The 26,332-nt window shown below is 45.4% G+C and overlaps 1 protein-coding gene across 4 annotated transcripts in view; it reads left to right on the top strand.

Moving 5' to 3' along the window:
- The window catches only part of SGSM2 (small G protein signaling modulator 2), a 1,574,436-nt gene that overhangs the window by 969,556 nt on the left and 578,548 nt on the right, over positions 1 to 26,332 (top strand). For all 4 annotated transcript variants that reach the window (XM_069614582.1, XM_069614584.1, XM_069614583.1 and 1 more), the window contains exon 11: positions 16,896 to 17,028. In XM_069614582.1, coding sequence (XP_069470683.1) covers positions 16,896 to 17,028 — 133 coding nt within the window. The remainder of the gene's footprint in view (positions 1 to 16,895; positions 17,029 to 26,332) is intronic.

Genomic DNA, 26,332 nt, shown 5'->3' on the forward strand with positions numbered 1-26,332 from the left:
CATAGGCAGTACATTGTTATGAGCAAGTTCTGCAGGTCATCATGGAGAAACTCAAGTCTTCTGATTCTGCAAGCCGAAACGGCAAAGGGATTGCTCCAATGTTTGATTAGCACATTCATTATGTCTATCCTTTTGTGGATGGTAAACTGAAGAATACCTTGCACCGATGACTAATATACCCATCATTGCATGCCAGAAATGAGAAGTAAGTTGTGAGCAACATTCCACATAAAGAACAAAAGAAAGTCTTCAAAGAAGGAACATGTTGCAAAAAAGCTAAAAGGGTGCAGATGGCACTCTTTCATAAAGTATGAAATACAACATTTTAATGAAAATCAATCTATAACAACCATGCTCGTGAATCTCACTTCTGGTAATTCCACAATCAAATCCAAGGAAACCCTCAACCAGGGTTACAGTGGGCTAGGCATTGAATACAATGAACCCATTGGTGTTCCTTTTCATATTTTGGCATTGGGCATGAATGGCATGCCCTCATTTGTAATCAGTAACGTATTATAGGAAAAGATTCAGCTGCATTTACTTCTTCTAACCTAAGCTACTGTGGGTCTCAAGGTAGAACTTATCTCAAGCCAAATAGTCACTCCAGTGTGACTGAAGTGCGTTACAAGGTTTGCCAGCTTGTGTCCTATTATGGTGTGCTTTGCAGGGTCCCTAGACATTGTGCTATTTTGCTTAAGTATTTTATTTAAGTGACTAAAAGTATCCTGAGGATTTTGCCTTTTCTGCTGCTGCATAAGACTTTTGTTCCACCCCTAGACTGACTTTTGATAGTTAGGGATTGGACTTCCAAAGAATTGGAAGCCTTGAAAAGTTTAGCTGAGAAATATCTCACTGCTAATAGTGTTGAATAACCCTTCTTTTCCTTCCTACAGACTTTGTGTGACTTTTAATGAACGTGTCATTTCTCTGTAATAAATGCGAGTGTGCGGCACAACAAGTTATACAGTAGAACTGTCATTAGTGTCATTTTCTGTAACAATTGTAAGTGCGAGCAACTACTATTGAAGCAGTCACCTTTGAAAAGTATTGTTGATATTTCCTATGTGTTTTGGTTAATCTAAAAGAGAATTTTCTTACCTACCCTGTGGATATAAAATAAATATAATTTATTATAACTTTCAGTGTGTAGGGCCTCATTACACGGTAGGCGGTGGACCAAGGCACCTTGGTCCATGCCAGTAAAATACCGGCACCGCCTTGGAGGAAAGGGGAATTACCGCCCTATTCCAAGGTTGGCGGGGTGGGGCGGTAATTCCCCCTTCCCCCATTCCCCCTTCCACAGGGCATAATGGGAATGGGGAAGGTGTTAAGTACGGTACCGCAAATTGCGGTACCGTAATTAGCACCCTGGTCCCTTTGCGGGTTGGTTTTTAACGCCTGCTAAGTACCAACCTGCAAAGGGACCTCGCAGTAAGGCGGTAAGGGTTAACGGTCACCGGTACCATTACCGGTGACCCTTAACCCTTACCGCCTTCCGTGTAATGAGGCCCAAAGTGTTTATTTGGACTATTGTATTTACTGGATTCAGTGTACTTACCTACAGCTCACATCCACCTCCTAAGATAAGCCTGGCTGCTCTGACATTCAACCAGATCCTTTTGGTAGTACAGACTTATACTAGGAGCTGGGCACCTGTGCACCAAAGGATAGCTTTATAGAGTCTTACCTCCAGGTGGACTTTAGGGAAACTCCTCTAAACGTCACCCGCTGGCTTTCTTTTCTCCCTGGGGAGTTGTAACAGGGGAGTAACCACCTAAAAGGGGTCTTAGACCCTACCCCTTTCTTTACACAGGTCTGCCAGCTATAGGCAAAGGCGGCCCACCACAATCACAGGAAAGGTTCCAGTTTGTATTAGGGTTTTTTGGAGTGTTGAGTATGCTGGTTTTCCAGGTTGACCACTCTGCTGCCCTGTCATAGGTAAGGGAATTGTCTATGTGAGTTTTGCATGGTGTGCAGAGATTGATGCAACGCTTTGTGGACCACTATGCATACTGACCGAAGCTGGAAATATATCCCTCATTCTGCTATGTGTCGCATGGCGTGCTGGTTCCACTGGTCTGTTGTGCGAGGCAAGGTAGCTCCCTGCTGTCTTTCTCCCAGTCAGATTGCTCGTTCATTCTTCCACCGCATTGGAATGCTGGATGTTGAAGTCTTACAGGACAAAAAAGAGACTGGCTAGCATTGTGCAGTACAGGCATGGGGCATGAAAAGGTGGTAGTCAGTTATCGCAAGCAAGCAGAAGTAGAAGGCACAGGGATTGAGACCCTCACAACTCTCACACCCCACCTCTGGGGCAGGGCAGGCTGTGGTACCATCCCAGGCTGACATGGGTTCCATGCCCTCTTGGTAGGGTTAGGTCCCTGATCCTGTCACACACCCAGCAAATGGACTGGTTGCATTTTCAAGTTTCAGGGTACTGGCTCATGATGTCGCAGCCATGTTTACACTGCTCTGGTTTCTGGGTCAACAACACTAGTCCTTGGGAGCAGGCAAGTAGGGGAGGATGGGTAGTAGAAAAAGATAAAAGAATGAGGAACCATAAAAAGGTAAAACAAGACTCAGAAGGTGCCCCAAATGAGTTAATTAAAAAAAGAGGGACAGGGTAACAGGGAGTACCCCTTTAAAGGGCAGGTAGCAAGGGGAACGGCACCAACGAAGAGTCAGATCCCCCATTGGAGAGAGCAAATGGACTTGCCGCAAATGACCATGGAGAGCGAAACTGGACGCTTAGGAAACAAATAGGGAAAAAAGTAGTAAAAGAGGTAAGAATTAAACAGGGAAGGGTATTGGCAGAGTGCAGAAAGCTGGGATTGGGTAACGAACAAGGATAATTGGCAGTGAGTGGGTGAGGATGAAGCATTTTCTGCAAAAACATGATTCGGGGAAAATGCTTCATGCAAAATCAGGACAAGAATCCAGTTGCCGAGCTTGCCGCCATCTACATCCATCCACCTTACGTATGTTCCAATGCCTTCTATCGTCAGAAGATCTTGATACCCATTGTGGTAAATGTATTTCTTGTTTAATACCTCAGTACTGAGGAAGCCTAACAGTGATGCAACTGTACTATAGATTCTCATAGTACCACAGTCCAATACCTCGGCAAAAAGAAGAAATGTATTGATTTCTCAGCAAAAAAGAGCATTATCATATTTACTTGCATCAAATACACAAGAACAGAACATATACTTGGTCGCAACAATGTATCCAATATTTTAATAGAAAAAATACAAATAAAAATACAAATCATGCAATTCATTGAAGGTGCTCCACATATCATCATATTTATTTTAGCAAGGATTTGGGAGACCCTCTACTGAGAAAGAACATGGGTCAAATACCCTGTTCTTTTGCATTTCTTTCACTCAGGAGGGTCTACAACCACGTTTTAGCTCACTGCACCCTTCACAGTATAGGAATATCCTTTGCATATCAGTCTTTGTCCCACCCACAAGGGTAGTCCAGCACCAACATGCTAAGCAATTCCTCTCTAGACAAGAGTACCATCAGCAACCCCAGACATGTGCTTCAGACTTGTTGGGCCTCCACAGTGAGGTTAAGCTGAGCCTCTGTAAGGCACAGTGAGCAGGGGGTCAACCTCTGCATTACCCTGGGTTACTTAGTGTGAAACCTCAAGTTTTTCAAATTAAGCAATGATGTGGGAGCCTCTATTGAAAACGACCATGGGTCAAATACCCTGTTCTATGGAATTTCTTCCACTCAGGAGTGTCAACAACCACGTTTAGCTCACTGCATCCTTCACAGAGGAGAACTATCTATTTGCATATCAGTCTGGTCCCACCCACAAGGGCAGTCTAGAACCGAAATGCTAGGCAATTCTCCTCTGAACAAGAGTACCATAGGCAACCCCAGACACGTGTTTCGGCCTTGTTGGGCCTCCTCAGTGAAGTAAAGCTGAGCCTCTCTGAACATTTATCTTTACCTTGGCATTCTATTAGTGAGAAACAGGAGATTGGTACTTCCTGTGGCATCTGAGGGGCTCGCCTAGCCACCTAACCAGTCAGATTTACCTCCAGCTCCACTAACAATATCCGGATGAGTCAAAGGAGTAAATATGGGGGACAGTGTTTTATGCAACAGATTATACTAACCCCAGTTGTGGGAAACTATATGGTACTGTCAAGGACTATTTTTAGAGTGGATAATTTTGTGGTGTCGAGTCTCAGTGTGAGCCACTGCCAAGAATGGGTTCAACTCTGTGTTCACCCTTTATTCATGTGAGAGGTTTCCAGGCCTGCACCCCAGAATGTCAGAAGCTTTCACTGGATCTGTCCATGGTTCTGAGAATTGCAGACAAATGGGGGCAAAGACTGCTTATGGAACCTACTGCATATTGTCTTTCAGAATGCTAGTCAGGGATTCATTTTGCTTCACTGTTTTTACTCTTTAGGACCCTTATCCCCCACACATCATAACTCCTCCAACCCACTTGATCTACCTTACACATCCCAGATCCTTACAGAGCTCTCAAAGCCCCCCCTTACTCCACCTCCACACACAGACCACATCTTAGCCTATTCACCGCACCTCATCACTCCTGACTTTCTTCGAAAGAGTCATCTCTATACAAAGACCTTATAATCACCTGAAGACCTGTACACTTGGCCTAAACCTAATGATGACTTGAGAAGAGTTGTTAAAATGCATGTTCCTGTGCTTCATGCTTATTCCTCCATAGCAGATCTATACTCTGCTGGGTCTTGTATTCCTACGACTGTACTTTTAGGAGCAGAGAAGGTGATGCTCCCTCACAGCAAGTATACACATTAAGACTGCTTGCATTACTTATAAGGCAACCACTGCTCGCACACCTGCCTACCTAGCTGCAGTGAAAATCTGTAGCTCAGGGGGGCAATGCTCCTTTAGGAGCCAGGCCATTGCTGGTCTTGAGACTAAACTGTGTTACAAGGAATAAAACAGGAAACCAGCCTTTCTACGTCCCCCGCCTACTAGAACACCCTACTGGTGGCAATTCAGACTGTGCCAGTGCTCTAGCAGTTCAGGAAAGAACTTGAGACCTTACTCTTCAGTCACTACCTAGGTACTATCTAGGCTCCTTGCGTATCTGCAACACATCTCACCTTCATGGCTGGCACATCCCATGCCATGTATGGTAACCCTCCCGTCCTTACTGCAAATGTTTCCTTCAACGACATGTGCAGCACTTCATTGCTTCCAAGCTACCTAAAGCCCCAATTACAAATACGAGAAAAGTGGAGATATTTCCAAAGCTGAGAAATGTACGTAAAAATACAAAGGGAGTACTTGAGCAGCATAGCCAATTTGCATTTCTCTGGGACTCGAGTGATGTGTAAGGGAAGCCAGGAGAAGGATGGGCAGAATGTTATAACTAGGCAAGTCTTGCATCTACCATCCTGAGAGAGCAGGAAAGGATAAAAACAGAAAGGAGTCATTCTGGTGGCTTTCAAGCAATTACAAACTACATTGGAGACACTGAAAAAAGGGTTATGTTTAGACCATTTAACTATACAAGCAAACTATAATTAATAAAGGAAGCAAACTCCAAATGCAAAACAGACCAAATTTAGAGATCATTATGATTGAAGATTTTATTCATTGTAGCTCCAATATGCTAGATGCTTGGTGTTATGTGCTCTCGGGGACACATACATGAGGGGTGCAGCACTTGCTAATGAGGCACACAGGGTGTTTACATCTCGGGGTCCACTCGTGCTCTTTAAGGTGCATGACACCCCTTTTATTTGGAGGATGTGCTGACCTAGCAGCACTGTCCTTCTTAAAGGCACCGTAACATGCCCCCTTTTTCATAACAATAAACCACAGGAACATTATGTCAAAATAGCATAATCCCAACACTGTGTCCCTCCCTCTTCCCTCCACGTTGCCAACCGCCTGTTCTTTATGACCATTACTTATCCCTCCAGTATATAGTCACGTTGATATTCGGGTTGTCCCCTGGAAGTTCGCAAGGGGTATCTCCTATTCACTCTCTGAGCCATCGGCACACATTCGCTGGGGCTTTTCCCACTTTCATCTCCCTTTTGCTCCATGGCGGTGTGCTCTGGGGTCCTTCACTTTCACTTTCTTCCTCTTTTTCATTCTGGAATGAGACGAGCCCCGGAGACAACCTGTCCTTCGTCACGAGAACTGCCCTCTCCGTCTCCTCAACGACCATCCTAAATTTGCGAAAAAAACATTTGGACACCATGACCATGGATCCCTTTTTGTCCACCACTTGGAGGATGTTGCGACTGCAGCAACAGAGAGGGCCCCATTACAAGTTTGCCGGTCTGGAAACAAGGGTGCCGATAAGCTCACCGGCACCCTTGTTTCCGGACCAGCAAACTACAAGTTTGCCTGCCTGGGTCGCTGCGCCCGACAGGTCTGACCCTGCTGCGTGCACCAGCCATGGTAGGCAGACTCTTCACGGAAGCGCCAGCGCCGTTAGTAAAGGTGCCAGCGCTTCCAAGTCCCCACTCCTGTCGGACTCTATGGGAATGTGGACTAACATTTTACCAGTGCCCGACTCCCCGGCCGCCGGACTTGTAATGACCCGGTGGCACCTGGAAGTCAGGCGCTGTTAAAATATTACGAGTCCAGCGGTAACTCACCGGTAACACGGGTAGGGTTACCACCAGACTCGTAATGAGTCCCAGTGGGGGTCATTACGAGATTGGAGGTAATGGAAAAACAATGCCGGTAAAGGATTGCTGGCACTGCATACCGCTCTGGCTATTCCGACCCTAGAACCCGGTATTAGAGGCACCGCTAATAGCGTTGCTACTAATAGCGGTATGGGCGCAGGCCCCCGGGCCCTCAGGCCGGCAATACCGGGATGCCGCTAACAGGAGGACATCACAAGTCAGGCGGACATGCAAATACCGGCATCGTGAAGGCGCTAATACGGAATACCGGCATGCCGGCAATACCGGCATCGCGAACCACCTGTAAACTGCTATGTGCAGTGTTCCCAACTGCCACAGGTGGACACAATCAGCAAAGGTGGAGGCAATGGAGTCTGGGCCAGCACAAAAGGAGCACACCCACACACCACACCCATTACCACACCAAAATGATTCCACTAGTAGTCGCAATACTGGAGCTGGAGGACATGCTTGCATTGCCTCACCAGCAATAAAAACAACAACAGCAGCCCCCACAGAGGAGACGCAGGAGGAGAAGGAGGGTGAGACAGGCCCAGAATGCCCCACCAGTGCAGCCAGTGGTACCACAAGGCAGCCCCCAATCCCTTGCATCAGAGCCAGTCCATTCAACCTAACCCCTGAGCAGATCCGCAACCTGTACCATCTGGACCGGGACACCATCACCAACATTGTGGACATGATACACAACAACATTGTCAGCCTCATTGAAATATGCACCACCATCCCCCATCTACTGAAGGTAGTGTCGTGCTCCACTTCCTTGCCACAGGCACCTACCAGCACACAGTGGGGCACATGCATGGCATATCACAACCCTTATTTTCTCACATGCTGAACCAAGTGCTGGATGCCCTCCTGAAGCACACAAGGGACTACATATCCCTACCACGGACTCCCCAGGAGATTTTTGATACAAAAGTTGGCTTCCATGGACTGGCAGGCATGCCAAATTGTGTAGGTGCCCTCGACTGCACCCACGTGGAGTTGGTGGTCCTGCATGCCATGGAGGTTGTGTACTGCAATCGCAAGCAATACCACTCCATCAATGTGCAGATGGTATGTGACGCCAGCAAGATCATCACACATTGTTGTGCCCGATAGCCCAGATCAACTCATGACTCAATGGTCCTGCGGAACTTCACGCTACCACGCTACATGGAGCGACATGCAGGACGACGTGCCTGGCTGCTTGGTAAGTTGCTTGACAGGCACATGCCAGTGAAATGGGGGGATAGATGCACACACCACCACGGTGTCATTGTTGTTGTGATAGCACGATGTGCACATCACAAAACACTGTTCCCCAAACCATCCGAAACCCAACATGACAACCAAATTCCATAGCAATGAAGTAAGCTGCACACCTATCGCAACATGCCAAACTTAAAACCACCCCACATCCCACAACACGTGCACCACCCATCCTCGCACCTCACCCTCCGTAACACAATCCAGCAACATGCTGTGAATATTCACTATGTAGCTGTCTGCAGCAAATCACCACACAGGACAAGCATCCACCACTAAACAAAACCACCAAGGGAATCCACTGCATGTCACAGGGCTGCCACCACCACAGAAGTGCACCTTGTCACCATGGGAATAATCAGCGCTGAAAGGCAAATAATGCAGAGAGTACTGGCAACGCTGCCAGTTAGAAAATCATTCAGAACAATACACATCACATATTGAACACAAACACAGCGGAATGCGTCCACAATGCATGACCAACATCAAGGAAGTGCACACTGTGTATCATCTTGAAGATGCAACACACTCATGGGTCTATGGCACAGAATACATTGAAGGCATGTGAATACAACCATGGACATGTGCATGTGACCATCAATTATCTGCAGGCATGTGTGACAAGTACAGCTGTCCATCATGAATCGACTAACATATACCTTTAGATTCCTCTCATGCAGGTGATAGTGGCTATCCCTTGAAGCTGTGGCTCCTCATCCCTGTCCGAAACCTGCAGAACAGGCACGAGGAGGATTACAATTGTTCCCATACCCATACCCGTGTGGTCATCAAGCAGACCTTTGGCCTGTTGAAGGCACGGTTTTGCTGCACTCCTCTACAGGCATGAGAAGGTGGCCAAGATCATCATGGCATGTGTCATGCTGCATAACATGTGTATCCGGCGGAACGTGCCTCTGCCCCCTGACATTGAACTGCAACCACCTGGTGATGATGAAGGGGATGAAGAAGATGTGGGCGCACATCATTGCGGTGCCGATGCACAGGAGGGACCTGCTGTGCGTTTGTCAGTGATTGCACAATATTTCTAACAGACATGGGTGCAGAGGGTGACATGAAAGTGGGACAGAGGGCACTGGGTGTGTGAGTACATGTACACTATGCACTGTATATCAATAAATGGCACATATGCAATAACGAAAGTCCACTCACATTTTATTTTCACACAACGGGTGTATTAAACTGTCCAAAAAGATTTAAGTGCTCAAACCCTCCACCTCATACACTCTCTCCCCCTCCCCCCTCCCCCCACAACTCCCCCACACACCCTCTCCTCCCTCCCCCTCCCCACACAACTCCCCCACTCACCCTCTCCTCCCTTCCCCCACAACTCCCCCACACACCCTCTCCCCCTCCCCCCACAACTCTCCCACTCATGGTGTCCAAGCAAATGCTTCATGTGTATGTATCTACTGCCTTAATCAGGCTGCCCCGTCTACATCCTTCCACTTCCTGCACCTGGTGGCGGCATGTCCGAGCGGCGCAAGGTGCGCGCTGACCTGCGTAGGGGGCTGGTTTGGGTGGAGCTAAATGAGGGGTGGCCGCTTGCTCCATTCTGGGGGCCGGACGCTCAGCCTCCATGGAATCCGCAATTCGGGAGAGGACCTGCCTCAGTGCAGACACCTCCTCGCATAGTCTTGTGGTGCTTGCCTCTATGGCCTGCCTCAGGGAAGCAGTGTTGTCGTGCCCCTCCTGCCTTGCCTGGGCACTGTCTGCGACAAACTGCCTCACTAGGGCTGTGAGCTCCTCCTGGCGCTGCACTGTGTGTCCTATCTGCTGCACCCCCGCCTGTACACCAGTGGAGGTGGAGGGTGCATGTGTGACATCCCCAAATCCATGTGGGTCCTCTGTGGGACTCATGCTCCCTTGTACGGTCTCCCCTCCAGACTGCTCCAGTGTGGTGTCATTTCAGTAGACAGGTGTGACCTGGGGGGATGGTGTGTGACTGGGTGTTGCAGGAAGGTCCGAGGAGTCGTCCTTGACAGGTACACACACCTGGCCCTGCACATCATCGTCTGTCTGGGGTGCCGTAGCTGCCGCCTTGCCAACAGAGCTGTTCTCTGCTGATTGTGCCCCAGGTCACACAGGTGTTGTGGGGACTGTGGCAATGGGCCTTAGCGGCACCAGTGCCGTGGCATCCTGTGCTGTTTTTGACTTCAGTGCCTGTCGTGGCTTGTCTGGGCCTTTCGAAGTGGAAGGCCTGTTGCCTTCATTCCTGGCCTGTGGGGGTGAGTCCCGGGCCTCGCTGTCAGGATCTGAGCCTGTGGGGGACCACGAGAGGGACGGCATGAGTGATGGTTTGACAAGCATCATGCATACATTTGTATTATTGCTCTTCTACACATTAGAGGGGATTTGGCAGTGGAGTTTTGATGATCACATTGCTTGCTATATGGGTGGAGCATGCAGGCATCCGTCGGGGTCACTCATGTTGGGGCTGGCGTATGCTATGTGACATGCATTTTTGTTATGGACTGCTTGCAGTGTGACTTATGCCATTTTCATATTTGTGTGGTGTGGTGTGTGTCAGGTATGGCATTGCCATGCTGCATGCATGTGCATGTGTCAGTGCTGCGGACGGCATCTAGGCAGGGATGTGTATTGGGCCATGCATTGCCTCTTTGGGCGGACAAATTGGTGGACTATCATCATACTTAGCATTACAGTGTTTTCTTAGGTCACTCACCTCCTTCCGCCGATGAGGTGGTGCCACGCTTCATCTAGCCCACACCTTCTATGGCCTCTATGCCAATCGTGCTGGCGCAGATCTCCTCCCACCGGCTTAGCTTTATGGGTGAGCTAGGACCACCGCCAGTACCCATGGCCTGTCTCCGGTTTGCGAACAGAATGTTCCTCACTCTCAGGTGCAGGTCGTCCCATTGCTTGCGGACATCCTTGATGGTGCGGGGGGTGTTGCCTACGGCACTGACTTTCTGGCCAACAAGTTGCCAGATCTCTTTCTTTTTTATCTGTACCTCCCTCTTGAGGCTGTTTGCAAAAACAACCTCTGCATTCTCTGCAAGTGTTTCTGCCAGCATAGTCAGTTCATCCTCAATGAAGCGCTCTTTGCGCTGCCGGGAAGCGCCTTTTTTTACTGCCTTGGGCATGCTGCTGGTGTTGAAGGTCGATATCTGTAGTCAGGAAAAGGCTCCAGGTCCTGTGTGGTGCGGATGACAATGGATTGTGTTTTGCAAGATGGCCGCCGTGCTCTTTCCCGTTCCTGTGCGATGACACTACTTCCGGTTCTGCTTATTTACAGGCACCGTTAATAGCGATGCCCGCTAATGCCGTATCCATTGATGTCGGTCACGTTATTAAGAGGAGGACGCCGGCGGTTGTGCTGTCTGCGCTTTCCTTGATGCCGCTAAGGGGCATTTTTAGGGCTTTAGCGGCATGCCGGTAATGTCGTTAGCGGCATGCCGCTAAGCTCGTGCACGTGAACTCATAATTGCCCTCTCTTAGCGGGCTGTTTACTACATGGACACGGTATTTGCTCCATGCCGGTAAGGACGGTTACTTACCTCCAACCTCGTAATGACCCCTCCGTGGACTGAATCATCTGTGCTCTCTGTTCTGGAGCCACTGCCTGACACCATACACATGACTTGACAAGCCTGGCAACCACACTTTCTGTTTTATTCGAGCCTTCATTTTGGCTGTTCCTTGATGCCAATGGTGGGCTGAGTTAATCACTTTTGCTATTCATTTGGTGGGGATGACCATTTGCGACCCCTGTAATAGCAGGCCATCTGCAGCAAATGCAGCGAATGTCAGTTCATGCTTCACCTTCCACAGTTGCTCAAGTGCTACCTTTGCTCGTTGGGTGCGCTTATCTAGATTTGTCAGCACCTGTTTCCATTCCCCACTAAAGATTGCTTGTTGCATTATCTTAAAACATTCATTCTCTCCTGACGCTTCTTTTCTTCTATTATCATTGAGTTAGGAATTGCTATTGCTGTCACCAAACAAACATCATCCTCTGTCACACATTCCTCCTCCACTGACTTGGGACATTGAGGGGATGGGTGCCTGGACAGATAGTCTGCAGCATTGTCACCTCCTGGGTGGTATAATAGAGTCACATCATATTGTTGGAGGGCCAGTGCCCATTTCTCAATTCTTGTTGGGGGTCTTGATGAAGATCCTGACATTATCAGGAGGAGAGGCTTGTGGTCGATGACCACCGATATGGGCTTGCCATAGATGAAGAGATGATATTGGTGGCAGCCCCACAAAACTGACAGCACCTCACACTCTATTTGAGAGTATTGCTGCTCTGTGGCACAGAGAGCCCTGCTGGCATATGCTGCTGGTTTCACATCACCACCCTCATCCAACTGTAGTAGCACCTCCCATAGACCAAACGGACTGCCATCTACCTCTGTCGGTCAAGGTCAAAGAACGCCATGGTGCTATAAGCTGTAAGTGTGCTCTTTATCTTAATAAATGCCTCCTCCTCTAGTGGGGCCCACTGCCTTGGTGTGTCCTGCTTTGTCAGGTTTCTCAGGGGCTCTGATAGGGTTGCCAAGTTCTTGATAAACTGCCAACAGCATGTGACCATCCCTAAGAAGCTTCTGAACTTCCGGCGCATTCACTGGGGCTCTGGCATTCTGAATGTCCATCACCTTTGTGGGATCTGCTGAAATTCCCCCTTGGAATATATAACTAGAAAATTCCAACTTCTGTTGTAAGAAGACACATTTCTCTTTGTGGAGAGTCAGTCCCAATGATTGGATCCTCTTTGGTACCCTTTCCAGGTGTTCCAGATGCTCTACCTCAGTCTTTGCGAACACCAATATATCATGGTTGATATTGATTGCCCCCGGGATTTCAGGAAGGGTGCCTCTCGCTGTATTTTGGAATACTTCTGCGGCCAAGGGCACACCAAAACGTATAGCGAGAGGGTCCCTTGTGAGTTGTAAAGGTGGTGATATACCTGGAGGCAGGGTGGAGGACTAGTTCATCCAATCTCGAGAATAATGCATCCCCCTGCAGATCAGAGACCACATCATCAATTGTCGGCATAATGAGTCTTTCCCTTTGAATAGCTTTGTTTGGTAAGCGCATGTCGACACATATTCTCACTGAGTTTGGTTGCTTGGGTTTGCGTGCAACAACAATTGGGGACACCCACAGCATTGTGCCATCCACCCTTTCAATTATATAAGTTGCACCAATTTCTCGATCTCATTTTTGACTTGTTCTCAGAGATGAAATGGTATTCTCCGGTGCTTGAGAGCGACAGGCTGGACCGTCTGTCTCATCAATGTGTAGGCGTATTGGGTCAGCCTTCATCCATCCAATTCCTGTGAAAACCAAGCTAAATCAAGTGGTTGAATGTCCTCTATGTACAAACCAAATGCAAAATTTACAATACTCGAGTACAGTTTCTTCACTAACTGTGATCACATAGAACCGTGCCTTTGTTGATCCTCATGTCGAACAGTGGGACAGGGATTGAATTCCTATGTTGATGTTTTAAGAAGATTTGCCCAAAGCAAGAATATTCTTAGTAGAAATCAGAATCATTAAAACATCGGATACAATTTATGCATGTTTAAAGACATTGATGAACACAAGGATTCCAAGGTGATAGATGACACCCAGATGGATATTTGATGTGTTGAGAGATTCATTTCCTCATTAGAACATATTGCAAGATTTTATTTGTTGCAGAGGTTCGAATCAGCATAGGGCTGGTCCTGATGAAGACTGCCAATAATAATGATTGATTTGTTTAGAAAGTTGAAACTATTATTGGAAGTTGTTCACAAATAATTATATGATTATAATATGTTTTCATGAACTTCGCTAGTCGACCATACATTTTATTAACATATGTGGGTTGAATAAGTGATCCACATATTGCCTCAGTCGAGGTTGCATGATTATGAACATTTTATATTTATGAACACTGTAGCGCAGCACTAGAAATTTTTTATGAGATATTGGAAGTTTGATTGAAGTTGTATGAGTAGCAGACATGTCAGGATTGAGTGAAAATGATACTATATCAGCACAGATGCACATTTGATTATTGTGATTAAACATATGATTTTGTGTCGGGTTTTGTATTTTTGATCAAAATTAATACATTTGAAAAATATCTGTTTGTATTAAATACATGAATTGATTAACTATTCTTGCAGACTCCATTATCTTTGAACAGGCTCATTAGTGGGAAAGGAGTTTAATTGGTGGCTTACCCATGGTTTGATTTTTGGAAGTGGGGTATGTCCATTTGTCCTCATGTCACATCAGTTTGCTGTCTTTTGTATACGGGCTAGTATGGCCATGGACGGGCAATTGGTGGGCAACAAGCTAAACAACACCCACAAGATGTGTCCCTCCACCCACCTCATCTCTATTCACTTCCAATGCCAATAGTTTTGTCTCATAGGCAGCCTTTACAGCACCAGCTAATAGTCAAAAACAAAAAGGGACATAATCTCTTTGTTTCTGAATCTGTGCTGTGGAACAAAGCCCCAGTAGACCTCTGTCAGATGGATAATAACTTGACAAAAAGGAGGGTTCTCAAGTTGCATAACTTTAACTTCCTGACGTATGCAGTCTCAACTACCTAACAGTGTGCACAAGTCTCGAAATGAAGAAATCCAGTTTGGAACAGGAACATTCTGATGCATTTGTTTTAGACAGTGAAGCATCAGTCTCCTGAGGGACAGAACATAGGCTAATGACTGTATTACCAAATCCATCTCACTAAAAAGACGCACAAAACAAGATTGAGGCTTTCACGCCACTGCAAGGGGGCAGTCCCTGCTGGGGCATGAAAGCTATTTGCACACTGGGTTCATCCGGGTTGTGAATGGCTTTCTGTTTTTCCACACAGGAGATTCGTGCTGCTTGCTCAGCCATCTCCTGAGGGGAAAAAAATGAAAAAAAGATGCCCGCCAGCACAGCGGAAAGGGACTAAGTCCCTTTTCCATTTCTACGGTGGCCAGAACAGGAGGTGCGGTGGACTGGAGCTCAAAGCTCTGGTCCCGTAGGTAGGTGTAGAGGGTAGGGAGGCAATAGGAAAGGTTCCCTGTTGCCTCCCCACATACAAAATAACACAAGAAATGGCACTAACTGGGGAAGGGCCTCGGGTGGTTGGCACATCGGGCAGCGACTATATTCGTGCCTAGCTTTTCCAGCCAACTGATTGGTCAATGGCCCTCCCCTGGGTGCGAATGTCTTTTCCCCTTTACTCTTTAATAATATAGCTTACATTCTACATTCACATTTCCCCTGTTCAGTATTAACAAAATTCATCAGAACCAAAAAAGTTAACATTTGTCAATTACAGTAAATTAAGAGAAAGATGAAAATTATTGTATTCCTATTCAACTCGTGGCACCTCTATCCGAAAATCGTGATTAGTCACAATCTTCATTAGGGTTCTTTCGATGTGAAATTAAGAGTCTCCAAAGGGAATGGTGGTAATCATCACAACATTTTGCCCATTTTCATGCCTGAGTAAAAAGAGCATCTCTTATTAGTTACAAAAAAGGAAGGGTTTGGACCAGATCATTTTGCACTTATCCAACTAAGATTATAATCCAAAAAAATAAATCATATAAATCCTTGTCCAGCAAGTAAACACTAATCATGAAAGAATGCAAATGAAAGATATTTGCCACATTTTTTCTTATTTCATTTGAATTACTTTATTTAATTTTAATTAGACACGTCTTATATTCAATTTGCTAATAGCACCCGTCGACATGTGTTGTGACCCAAACGGTCTTTATCAAGGAGAACAATGGACAAAAATAACTGCGAACATTCCAAAGAAAGGGGGACTAGTACTATACTTTATCCAAAATTAACTCTTAAACATGTAATTCGTCATCCATGGAGGTCCTGTCGTCAGTATCGGTTTCACCTGGTATTCAATAAGTGTGTAGAACTGATATATAAGAAAATTCAATTTCTTGACAAGTGTAATGGCTAAGTGTTCTTCACCCAAAATTCAAAATTTCACCTTGAATGTAAGATGCTCAATACAAAATTCAAAATTCAGGCTGCCCTTTAAGGGTTCATCCTACCGGCATCCCGCGTGTCTGTGATCCACAGCCCCCGTGTCTGTGGTGCAGACATGCGGGACACCGGTCAGATGAACCCTTAAAGTGCATCCTGAATTTTGAATTGAACAGCTTACATTCAAGATTACATTTTGAATTTTGGATGAAGAGCACTTAGCCATTACACTTCTCAAGAAATTGAATGGAATGTTCTTATATATCAGTTCTACACACTTATTGAATTCCAGCTGAAACCGATACTGACAACAGTACCTCCATGTATGAGGAATTGCATGTTGAAGAGTTCATTTTGGACGAAGAATAGTACTGGTACCCCTTTCTTTGGAAGTTTCAAAGTTATTTTGGCCCATTGTTCGCCTTGATAAAAACCGATTGGGTCGAAACACGTGACGCCGGGGGCTATTAGTAATTTCAATATAAGACGTGTCTGATTAAAATTAAATAATGAATTCATAAGAAATAAGGACACATTTGCCAAATATCTTTCATTTGGATTCTTACATGATTATTGTTTACTTACTGGTCAAGGATTCATATGATTTATATTCTTTGGATTATAATCTCATTTGAATAAACGCACAATTATCTGGTCTAAACCCTTTTTCTTTTCATTTGTGGTCAGATGGGGGCTTAGCCTGATTAGACCAAATATTGCAGCCATCCACAATTTGTGATAATACTTCACTGTCTATTAGTTACCTATCTTATTAGTTAAATTCCTTTTTTGATTATTTTGTATTGAGGTTTATGTACCAAATGTAATAAGGAGTGAAAGATGAGTAGCGTTGAAATTCTTTTTCTAATGCTGTGTTCTTGATGTTAAGGAATAATTAGCAAGCTTCTTTGATGTGTACCCTCAACTGCACATATAACTTTGGGTTTTTCATTCAAGGGCAAGGTTTTCCCAAAACTGCGGAAAAGAAACAGTTGCAACAAGTCAGTGGATATGGAGGAAATGTTCGATGAAGGAATCGCAACAGATTACGTCTTCAGGATCATCTACGCAGGTCACAAGCATGAGAACAGTAAGTTCAACTTCTGCTGTCTTCAGTGACTTCCCTTCTTTTCTTTCACATTTGGAAATGTAGAGTTCTGTTTCTGTACCCTGATTCATTCAACTCATTGTTTAATTGTTTGTCATAGGGGATACAGGGTTTTTCCCTGGTAAGCTGTTCAGACAGGGATCAATTGGGACTGCTTTGAGTAGCATATGGCTGGAGAGGGAGAAGCCTCACAAAAAATGTAGGAGACACTAGGAGCGTCATTTTCTAAGTGGTTAACACAACTTTTACCAAGCTGGGAGATGTAGGTGGATTTCCAAGGTGGATAGGTAAGGCAGAGAGGACTTTTTAGGTCTATTTGCCTTACCGATCTGCCTTGGAAATCCGGGAGCATTAATGCCAACATGGCATTTTCATGTATTGGTGGTAATGCAATGGATTCCTATGGAATCGGCCCATAATTACCATTTAGTAAAAGCAGGTGGATTCCATATGAATCCAGTGTAAATGCATTCCGCAATCGAGAATTGTGGGATGCATTTACAGTTTTCCCAAAAGGGAGTGGAAAAGTGAAGTGTAAAGGCGGATTCACCTAAGTTATTCTTTTTCTATTTCAACTACATTCTGGAAATGTCAAAATTACAGGGAGGAGATGGCATGCACGTAAGTGCAAATTGTTACTGTATCTTCCAAAGAAATTTAGTATATTTATAAATTAACCCAGTATGTTTTTTTCACAATATTTCACACTTCCAGGGCAAGTGTATAACATTTAATGGAAAGAGATCGGGAAGCAAGCACGTGCCCGGGGTCCATCTAATGTCTTGCACTGATGAGGATCAACTACCATGAGGGTCTGGTCATAACGGACTAGATTATCCTTGATTTCCTTTTGAGAAGTTTACTTGAGATATTTCTGATATAGTAAGCCCAGGTCCCTTGCAAATAGACCTGCACATACATATCGACTGTGTTTGAGAGTGTCAAATTGTTTTTTTTGTTTGTTATGTTTAGTAGGAGGGAAGGAACAAAATAAAGTTGAATAGCAATGCTGGCCCATTTTTGTCCAACCTTTACTAACATTTAAAAATGCACTTTTTAGCACTCATGAAATGTGTACTATTCCTACCCCATCCTAGGCATAGATACACACTGCAAATCACTTAAGAGTCCATCTCACTTTTAAATGACAGCCAATTCAGTACATGTAGTCCCTTTGGGCAGTAAAGTACCATGTACTTTTTGGCAGAAAGCTGCAGAAACAAGGACCGTGTAGCATGTAATCTCTGAGAAGATACAAGAATAACTTGGGTCCTCCTCTTCATTACCAGCCCTACCAACACCGCATCAACCACATAGCCTAAGGTGGTCGATAGTTTTCACACCACAAGGAAGATTTTCACCACACCACTTAGCTGCCAGAACAAGTCTATTCACAAGTTTCATATCCGCTTTCTCGTCTGCCAGGTCTGAGTTTACAAAAGCTCCCAAAAGGAGAAGAAGCGGACCTGCAGCAACTGGTCAGTCCACCATCCCTCCAGGTCTTCACCTGACCTCAAGCCAGAAGGCCAATAGGAGTGGTTATGGATATGTCGTCACCATTCCTCACACCCCCAATATGACAATCCCGTTCCAGAAACCAAGTTGTGAATTGGCAATTTCATTTACCTCGAAGGGTTTTGGTCAATCTTTCTGGCAAGCAACAGTTGTTTCCACATGTGTGAGCCTGCCACCTTCTGTTTTACGTGTACCCACAATTTGCCAAATACTCTCATCGTCCACTCCACAGCACTCTAATCTGAGTAGCCGAAAGAGGTTTAACAGATTGGGACAGTACAAACCTCCATGAACCTTGCTATTTTAGACAGTCGTTTTCCCCACTCTCATTTTTTGCTGTTCAGTATAAATTCCATAAGTAACACCAGTAATCTTTTTAAATGTTTTTTTTGTCATAAGGAGGGCTCCTGGGAGTTGTACTGAAGGCATAGTAACATTTTCATTTTAATTCATTTTGCAATGCAATATATGCAATATACAACACCTCCTATGCAAAATCAGACATATCCTTCCTCCTGACGACTTCTGCAACACAGTCCAAGCACTCACTGGACTCCCTAACAACACCCTCTCCCCACTAGAAGCCATATCAAATGCAGCAGCCAAACTCATCCTCCAGCTTCCCTAACATTCACACATCACACCCGCACTTTCCCACCTCCACTGGCTCCCCACACCCCAGAAAACTGCTTTCAACTGACTCTACATTGAATTCAAAGCCATCCACCTCAGAAATCCATTTTAGCTTGATGACAAACTCAAACCCATCACCCACACAAACACCAGACAAGCCAGCCAACACCTTCTACACATTCCACTCTGCAAACTCTCATGCACACAAAAACAAGCATTTACCCACTGGGCACTGTAACTAAGGCATGGTATCAAACAGTAGGACAGACACAAGTGATCACAGTTCAAGGTTGTTTATTGAACTTCAAAAGGGTTGGATGAACGACGATCTAACCCTAAATCTAAAGATGGCAGCAAGGTATGACCATCAAATAATAATAACGCAGTCATAGTCGTAGTGGAGGATGTCAAAATAAAAGGGCCTATACTGATAAACATATTGCCAATCCTTACTTCTAAATACAAAATAGTGGGGGACAATAGTGTGTGCAAAAAGGAAAAGTGTTCAAGAAATAATATGTCAACATAGTTGAGCCGTTGGCTTCCCTTGCCCACGTTTTCAGCAGGGGTCAAGGTAGCATGTTCGAGCTTTGTGCCCACTCTGGGTGGTTGGGACAGTTCAATGGTTCAGCTGGTCTCACACCACTCTGACAGAGGCTTAGAACCAAAAAAGGGTTCTCAATGGAATGTCTCTTGACTTAACACAGGCTTCTTTCACCTTGAAACAAAGTGCACTTTGCTTGCCCAAACACAGACTTCTTTAGTCAGAATACAGGCTTCCTCTGCCTTGAAACAAAAGTGAACTTTTGTTGTCAAAACACACAGACTTCTCTTACATTTCACTTTGGTCTTTCTCTTCTCCAGGCTTTTATTGTTGAAGGCTTTCAAAACGACCTGGGGTTTTATTTAAACCATACCTGACAACTTCGACTTTCCCGGTACTATCTTCTTTCCCAGTGTCTGCTCGTACTTGTAGTTTCTTTTGTCACTCATACAGTTCAATACTCAATATTTCACAATTCTCAATCTCAGTGGCTTCTCTCCGTCGGGATCAAACCAGTCTCTTGACTTTGCCTTTGTACAGTTCACACAGTTTCAGCTCCATCTCACAGCTTTGCTCCTTCGGACTACAAGTCCCAGAATGCACATTCGAGGTTGTATTCCCACTTCGCCATGTACAGGCAATTTTATGATTTACACAAAGTTCTTGACAGTTTTGCCTTCTGTACAATTTCACAACTTTCCTTTTACTTCTCTCGTCTTCTTGGCACTATACTTTTATGATTTTCACTCGGGATCTCGTTATCTCTTACATTTGGTTACAGGTCAACACAATTTCAAAAGCGTTCACAAAGTCTCTCAATAATGCAAGCTTCTCCCGCAGGACTCCTCTGTTATTTTGTATTGCACGCAGTAGATTTCCACAAACGCCTCTCAATCTTTGCAACAGTTTAATTCATGGTAGCACCTTCGTTTGATTCAGACACAACCAGGCTTTCGTTTCTCTCAGCAACTCACTGGTCGTGTGTCTCTGACTAATTTCAGTTCTTGAATGCCTTGTATGCAGCTGTCAAGGCTCTGTAAAGATTATTCTTCTTCACCCCAACTCAGCTGTCATCCCAGAGGGGAACAAGGCAACTTTGTCATTCAGCTGCAGTATTCTCTTCTTCCGCACGGCTGCCTCACTTGAACTCTTACGGCCCTTTGATAACAAGGAATTCTTGCCTGGCCTTCCCTCGAGTTCAATCTTTCTCCAGCAGCCCCTTGGAATTCTCCTTTGTGTTGCCTGGTTTGCATCTGCCATGGAGAAACTGATTCTTCACGTGTCCAGCCTCGCTCAGAGTGTGCATGGGTGTCTGATCTTTTAAACTATTTCAAATAATTGATTGGAGTCAGGTGTGAGTAGTTGCCCCTCCCTGCCTGACTCTTCCTGACCTCATTACCGGGACAACATGGAGACTGCCCATAGAAATCCATTGGCCATTGATTCTCATGGGCAATCCTCATGACTCCCATCTGCCTCTTCTTCATCCCAGTACTTGGACTTCTAGAGTGAAAGTAGGGATTGTGGGAGTTGAAGTTTTTTTGAGGGATCATGGAAAAACCATGTAGGATTTTGTCATGATGAAGGGGGTAAATGTATTGTTGTGGGCAAATGGATTTTCTATTGGTTTCTTGTGATTGTATAGATGGTTCTAATTTCCCTGGTCATTTTCTACTTTTTCTTACAGAAAGGTACTGGGGTATGATGGGACACTGCTGACAATATCCCATGACACTGAGGGGATGCTGGGTAGGGGTGTATCGGAATGCGAGGAATACCATGGCTCGCCCGAGGGCGTGCCTCCTGTGATCCCCAAGGACCCCCTCCCAGGTGATCCTGCGTTGCTTGTCCACCCACAAGGTTGGTATTCAAGAGGGATGGCCCTCCCAAGGCCACCTGAACAAAGGATACCCAGGAATAGCCTGGGAGAAATGCCTCAGATTTCTCACAGCACCCAGGCCATGGAACACCCTACCTCTTTACATACGCACTGCATCCTCCATCACCACTTTCAGAAAGAGCCTCACAACAAATTTGTTCCCCCACACATAACCCTGCCCTCCTCTACTGCTATCACTTGTCTATCCTAATCCTCCAATCATTTCCTGAAAACATTTAGTAACTTCTTTTTTCAAATCCCACCTTTTCAATTTTTGAACCTGTAAGGCACTCCAAGACTTGCTGGGAAGGGGCATCTGTGAGGGGTTAGAAATGAGAGATAGACACAAGGGAGATTTATTTTTAAAGAAAGACATTTAAAAAAAGCGCCTCTATGGCCCTATTCTGAAGAGGAATTTCCCTACATAGAAACTAAAACTAAGGATCTGTCTGTGTGTGTCAGGATGTCAGTAACTGAAAAGCCGTCCTTGTGTCCAAAACAACCTGTCCTGACCCAGACACTTATAAACAAACAGCAAAAAGGTGCAATGAAATGTATGTGACCTAATGTTAGAAAAAGTGTGCAAAACCAAAAGTGTAAGAATGACTTCCAACGAAAATGTTCCCAAAGGTAAAGACCCTTACATCCAGACAAAGTTCGCCTTCCCCAGGATTCTTAAACAGGAGACAACATTTCTCTAGTTAACAATTGCTTGGTGCCTTTTAATGGACTTGCAAAGTTCTTGTTCAACCAAAAGTTCTGTTCAAGCAAAAAGTTCTGTTTAAACAAAATGCTATGTACCAAACTTTCTCTAAGAGTTCTTGTATCATTGTAGATTACCTAGTATACTCCCCTGCCAGACATCTTCACAATTTCCTACTGCCTGGTGCACTTGCCTGCCAGGACTTCTCTTTAGGATTCTCAGATCTCCTGGTGTACCCTTCTGTCAGGAATCGTTGTACAATCTCAACTGCCTGGTATACTCGCCTGCCAGGAATTCCTACATGTTTCACAATTCTTAGCTTCAACTTCAGCTGCCTGCTGTATTCTCCTTCCAGGGATCTTAGGCACTATCGTTTTTTTGATATGCCACAGTAGCATATGCCATGTGCTGCTTGGTATATCTGGTTGCAGTGATATTTTATTCAAATGTACTTGTTCAAACTTCTCCCCCACATTGGCATCGCATGCTACTGTATTTCATTGGTGTTTACCTTTAAACTTTGTCTTGTCTGCATTCAAATATTCTTCTCATTGAATCTTGCCTTTACGCTTTGCCTTAGCGGCATTAAAACAAACTTTTGCCTTTGTACTTTGCATTGACCGCATTTAAACAAACTTTGCCATTGTATATTTTCAGCATCAAACATTCTTCTTATTGGGTGTTGAATGTGTACCTTGCCTTGACTGCATTCAAAGAAACTCTGACTATGTATATTTCCTGCATTAGCAATCTTGTGCCAATCAATCACTGCTTTGCGCATTTGTCAGAACGCCCTGGAGTCCTCTACTGCTTTAGGCAGACTCACTGATCTTCCCCAGTGTTCCTGACGTTGCCTTTGCGTTATGGCTTTTTCCTCTGCCTTTCAGGTTGGAGTGTGCAGACACCTTCCTAGCACCCGGCGTGCCTCTGTGGTCACATGCCAGCTCTCCTTCTCGGCCCAGGGTAAAGTTTGCTGCCTCACGGAGCAACCGACCCTCCAGTACCTCCTCCACTGCTCCTGGCATCTCAACAGTGCTTCTTGCTCCCATGCAGTGTGCCTCTTCCTTCCCCAGCAGCCTCCTCTGCTTTGCTGTTTCCATCCGTGTGCTTCACGTTCACGAGCCCCAGCGTGAATGGCAACGTCTCCTTCTGCACAGTTCGCTGTACCTCCCTTCTCCATAGCGAGGTTGCCATTTTTGAATGACCCACTCATTACAGGTTTAGAAAAATAACTTGTCCGCATGTTACAGTTCAAGATCCTGTCACTCTGCACAAACTCTCTTGTCCTCTTCCTCGTCTCAGTACCTGAGTGGTTATGGGAGTTGAAGTCCATAACTTTCTTTGGGATTTCAGCTCCTGGATGATTTTCTTCAAAGTTATCACAAAAAGGCACATCAGGAACAAAAGGTGTTATGTGTGAGTAGTGAGTGTTTGGGTGAAAGGCGGGGCCCTGACTAGAATGACAATAGGACATCAAGAACTCTATCAGAGGGTCTTCCCCATGGGGAAAGGAGGAACACTATGACTCCTCCAATGGAGTCATACCATCTCCCCGGTAATTGTTTCCTCCCATATGATCCTCCCCATGAAACCGCCACCAAGGTCAGGATCAGGTAGCGGCTGCTGTCCCCTGGCCACATGGGAGGAGGTCAACACTGGGGAACCTGTGATTGTTCCATTGGATTCATCACACAGCGCTGGACACAAATTCAAATAAAATAAATAATAATAAAATAATCTGAATAATTCAAATTCTACCCATCTATGAGCGGGCCAAATCACCCCACCTCAAACGATCCTGACATATATTTGCAACGAGTCTGACATCATTCTCTCTGTATGTGTCATTACAACCACCTTCACCAAACTGACTTGCGCCTTTGTCAAAGTAAAGTACAAGTGCTTGGATTTTGCAGTGTTTAAAAGGAGTCTTTAAAGTAGAAAACCCTCCCAAAACCATTTTCCCTATTATCGCCAGTACGGACAAGGGTTGGGATGTAGTTAGAATGACATTGGGTCTCATTATAAGTTTGCAGGTCTGGGAACTCTGGTACGGGGAAGCGTGCCGGTACCGTAGTTCCCGGACTGGCAAACTACGAGTTCTGCTCGCAGGTGCCATTACTGCTGCCAGGTCTGACCTGGCAGCCATACCGGCACCCGCGACGAGAGCATGTCGGATGCACCGGCACCATTATAAATGGTGCCGGTGCATCCGACTTCCCCATTCCCATTGAGCCCTATCAGGCTCAAATGGGAATGGGGAGCATTCCATACTGGCACCCGCGAATGGGCAATTACTGGGTCCAGCAGGGCTGTAATGACCCAGTAATTGCCCATTCGCAGATGCTGGAAATTTTCACAAGTTTGGCGGCAGCCTGCCGGTTTTACCAGCAAGGCTTCAGCCAAACTTATGATGAGGCCCATTGTCTACTTACAAAGCTATTGTGTGAGATTCCTTCTCCCAATGAAATCTCTTAATGGTCGGGTTCTTTTTAATGTGGGTCGCAAAGGATTACATGATTAGAGAAAAGAGTAAAGGGGACAAGGGGCAACCTTCCTTTCTGCCTCTTTTTAGTGAGAAAGATGTGGCAAGAAAGCCATTAAATCCTAGCCTGTCCCTCAGAGATTGATAGCTAGACAGGACCATCTTGATCATCGCTTGAGCACACCCCTAATTTCCTCAGGACCATCAAAAAAGAACCCTGAGCCTTCTCAGTTAAGCATCATATCTGCATTTTATGCCAAGAGTAGTATTTTGACTGACAATGGCCCTCATTACGACCCTGGCGGAGTGGGTTTACGCCAGCGGTATTCGCGGCGGACCCTTCCGCCCTACTACGAGTTCCCATAGCGCCATGGAGCGGTTTCCGCCTGGTTTTTCCGGGCGGAGAAATCCATGGCGCTACGGGACCTTGTTGTTAATTACGCCACCGTATTTTACGGTGGCGTAATTAACGCCTTCCCTACTCCCATTATACCCTATGGGGCAAAAATGGGAATGGGGAAGGGTAAAATGGGGAATGGGGATTTACCGCCCCGCCAAGGTCGGAATGGGGCGGTAAATCCGCCAACCCCCATGGCGGTATCGGCAGCTTTCCGCCGTGCTCCATGGTGCATATTGCACCACGATCTCCGCCAGGGTCGTAATGAGGGCCAATGTGTGCATCTTATTGATCATATGAAGAATTTTCCTGACATTCACAAATGCATTTGCGCAATAAAACCTGGGTGATGTGGCTCTATCAAGAAGATAAGTTGTTTCTCTTTTCGGTTCGATAGAACCTGTGTGAATAATTTAGCATCAGTGTTGATAAAGGCAATGCACCTGTAAGACATAATGAATGACTCCTCCTTACCTGATTCGGGAAACAAGGTAATGTGCTCCCTTTCCATTGTGTCAATGTGTTAACGGTTTAAGAGATTTATGAGATGCGGTATCACAGATGTTCCAAATTATTTTTAAAAAGCACCCATAAACCCAGCCTGGCTAAGACCTTTATGTGGTTTTAAGTATTTGATGGGGTTTAATTACCTAATTCCTTGTAAATGGCTTGTCTAATTCTTCCCTCTGTAATGGGTAGAGCAAGGTGAGTTTCAGACCATTATTTCAGACTGCAAGGTTCTGCAGTACATGGTTTGTTGAAAAAAGATCTACATCCAACTTATGTCCCCTCTTCACCTACCTCATAGCTGCAGATCAGATACAGTGGATGAAAGAGTTATTACATGACACTTTAATTTTTCAGGTAAGTATTGTTCCACCCATTTGACCATGCTCATACCATCACTGTCTTGTTTGATGTATTGAAGTGTGTAGGTATTATTGGCTCTCATGGTACCGAGTTGACCTCTCATCACAAGTAGCTTCTTATATGTTCCCGCTGAAGGGTCCTTTTTTATGGTGGGCTTCAATGTTTTTGAGCTGTGCACAAAGGTCATCCTTAATCTTCCTGCCTCCCTGGAAATGGGGATCAGACTACCTCTAATTATTGCTTACATTGCATCCCATCTT

This window comes from Ambystoma mexicanum, chromosome 9, assembly GCF_040938575.1.
Source record: "Ambystoma mexicanum isolate Mex_15411 chromosome 9, UKY_AmexF1_1, whole genome shotgun sequence".
Taxonomy (NCBI): domain Eukaryota; kingdom Metazoa; phylum Chordata; class Amphibia; order Caudata; family Ambystomatidae; genus Ambystoma; species Ambystoma mexicanum.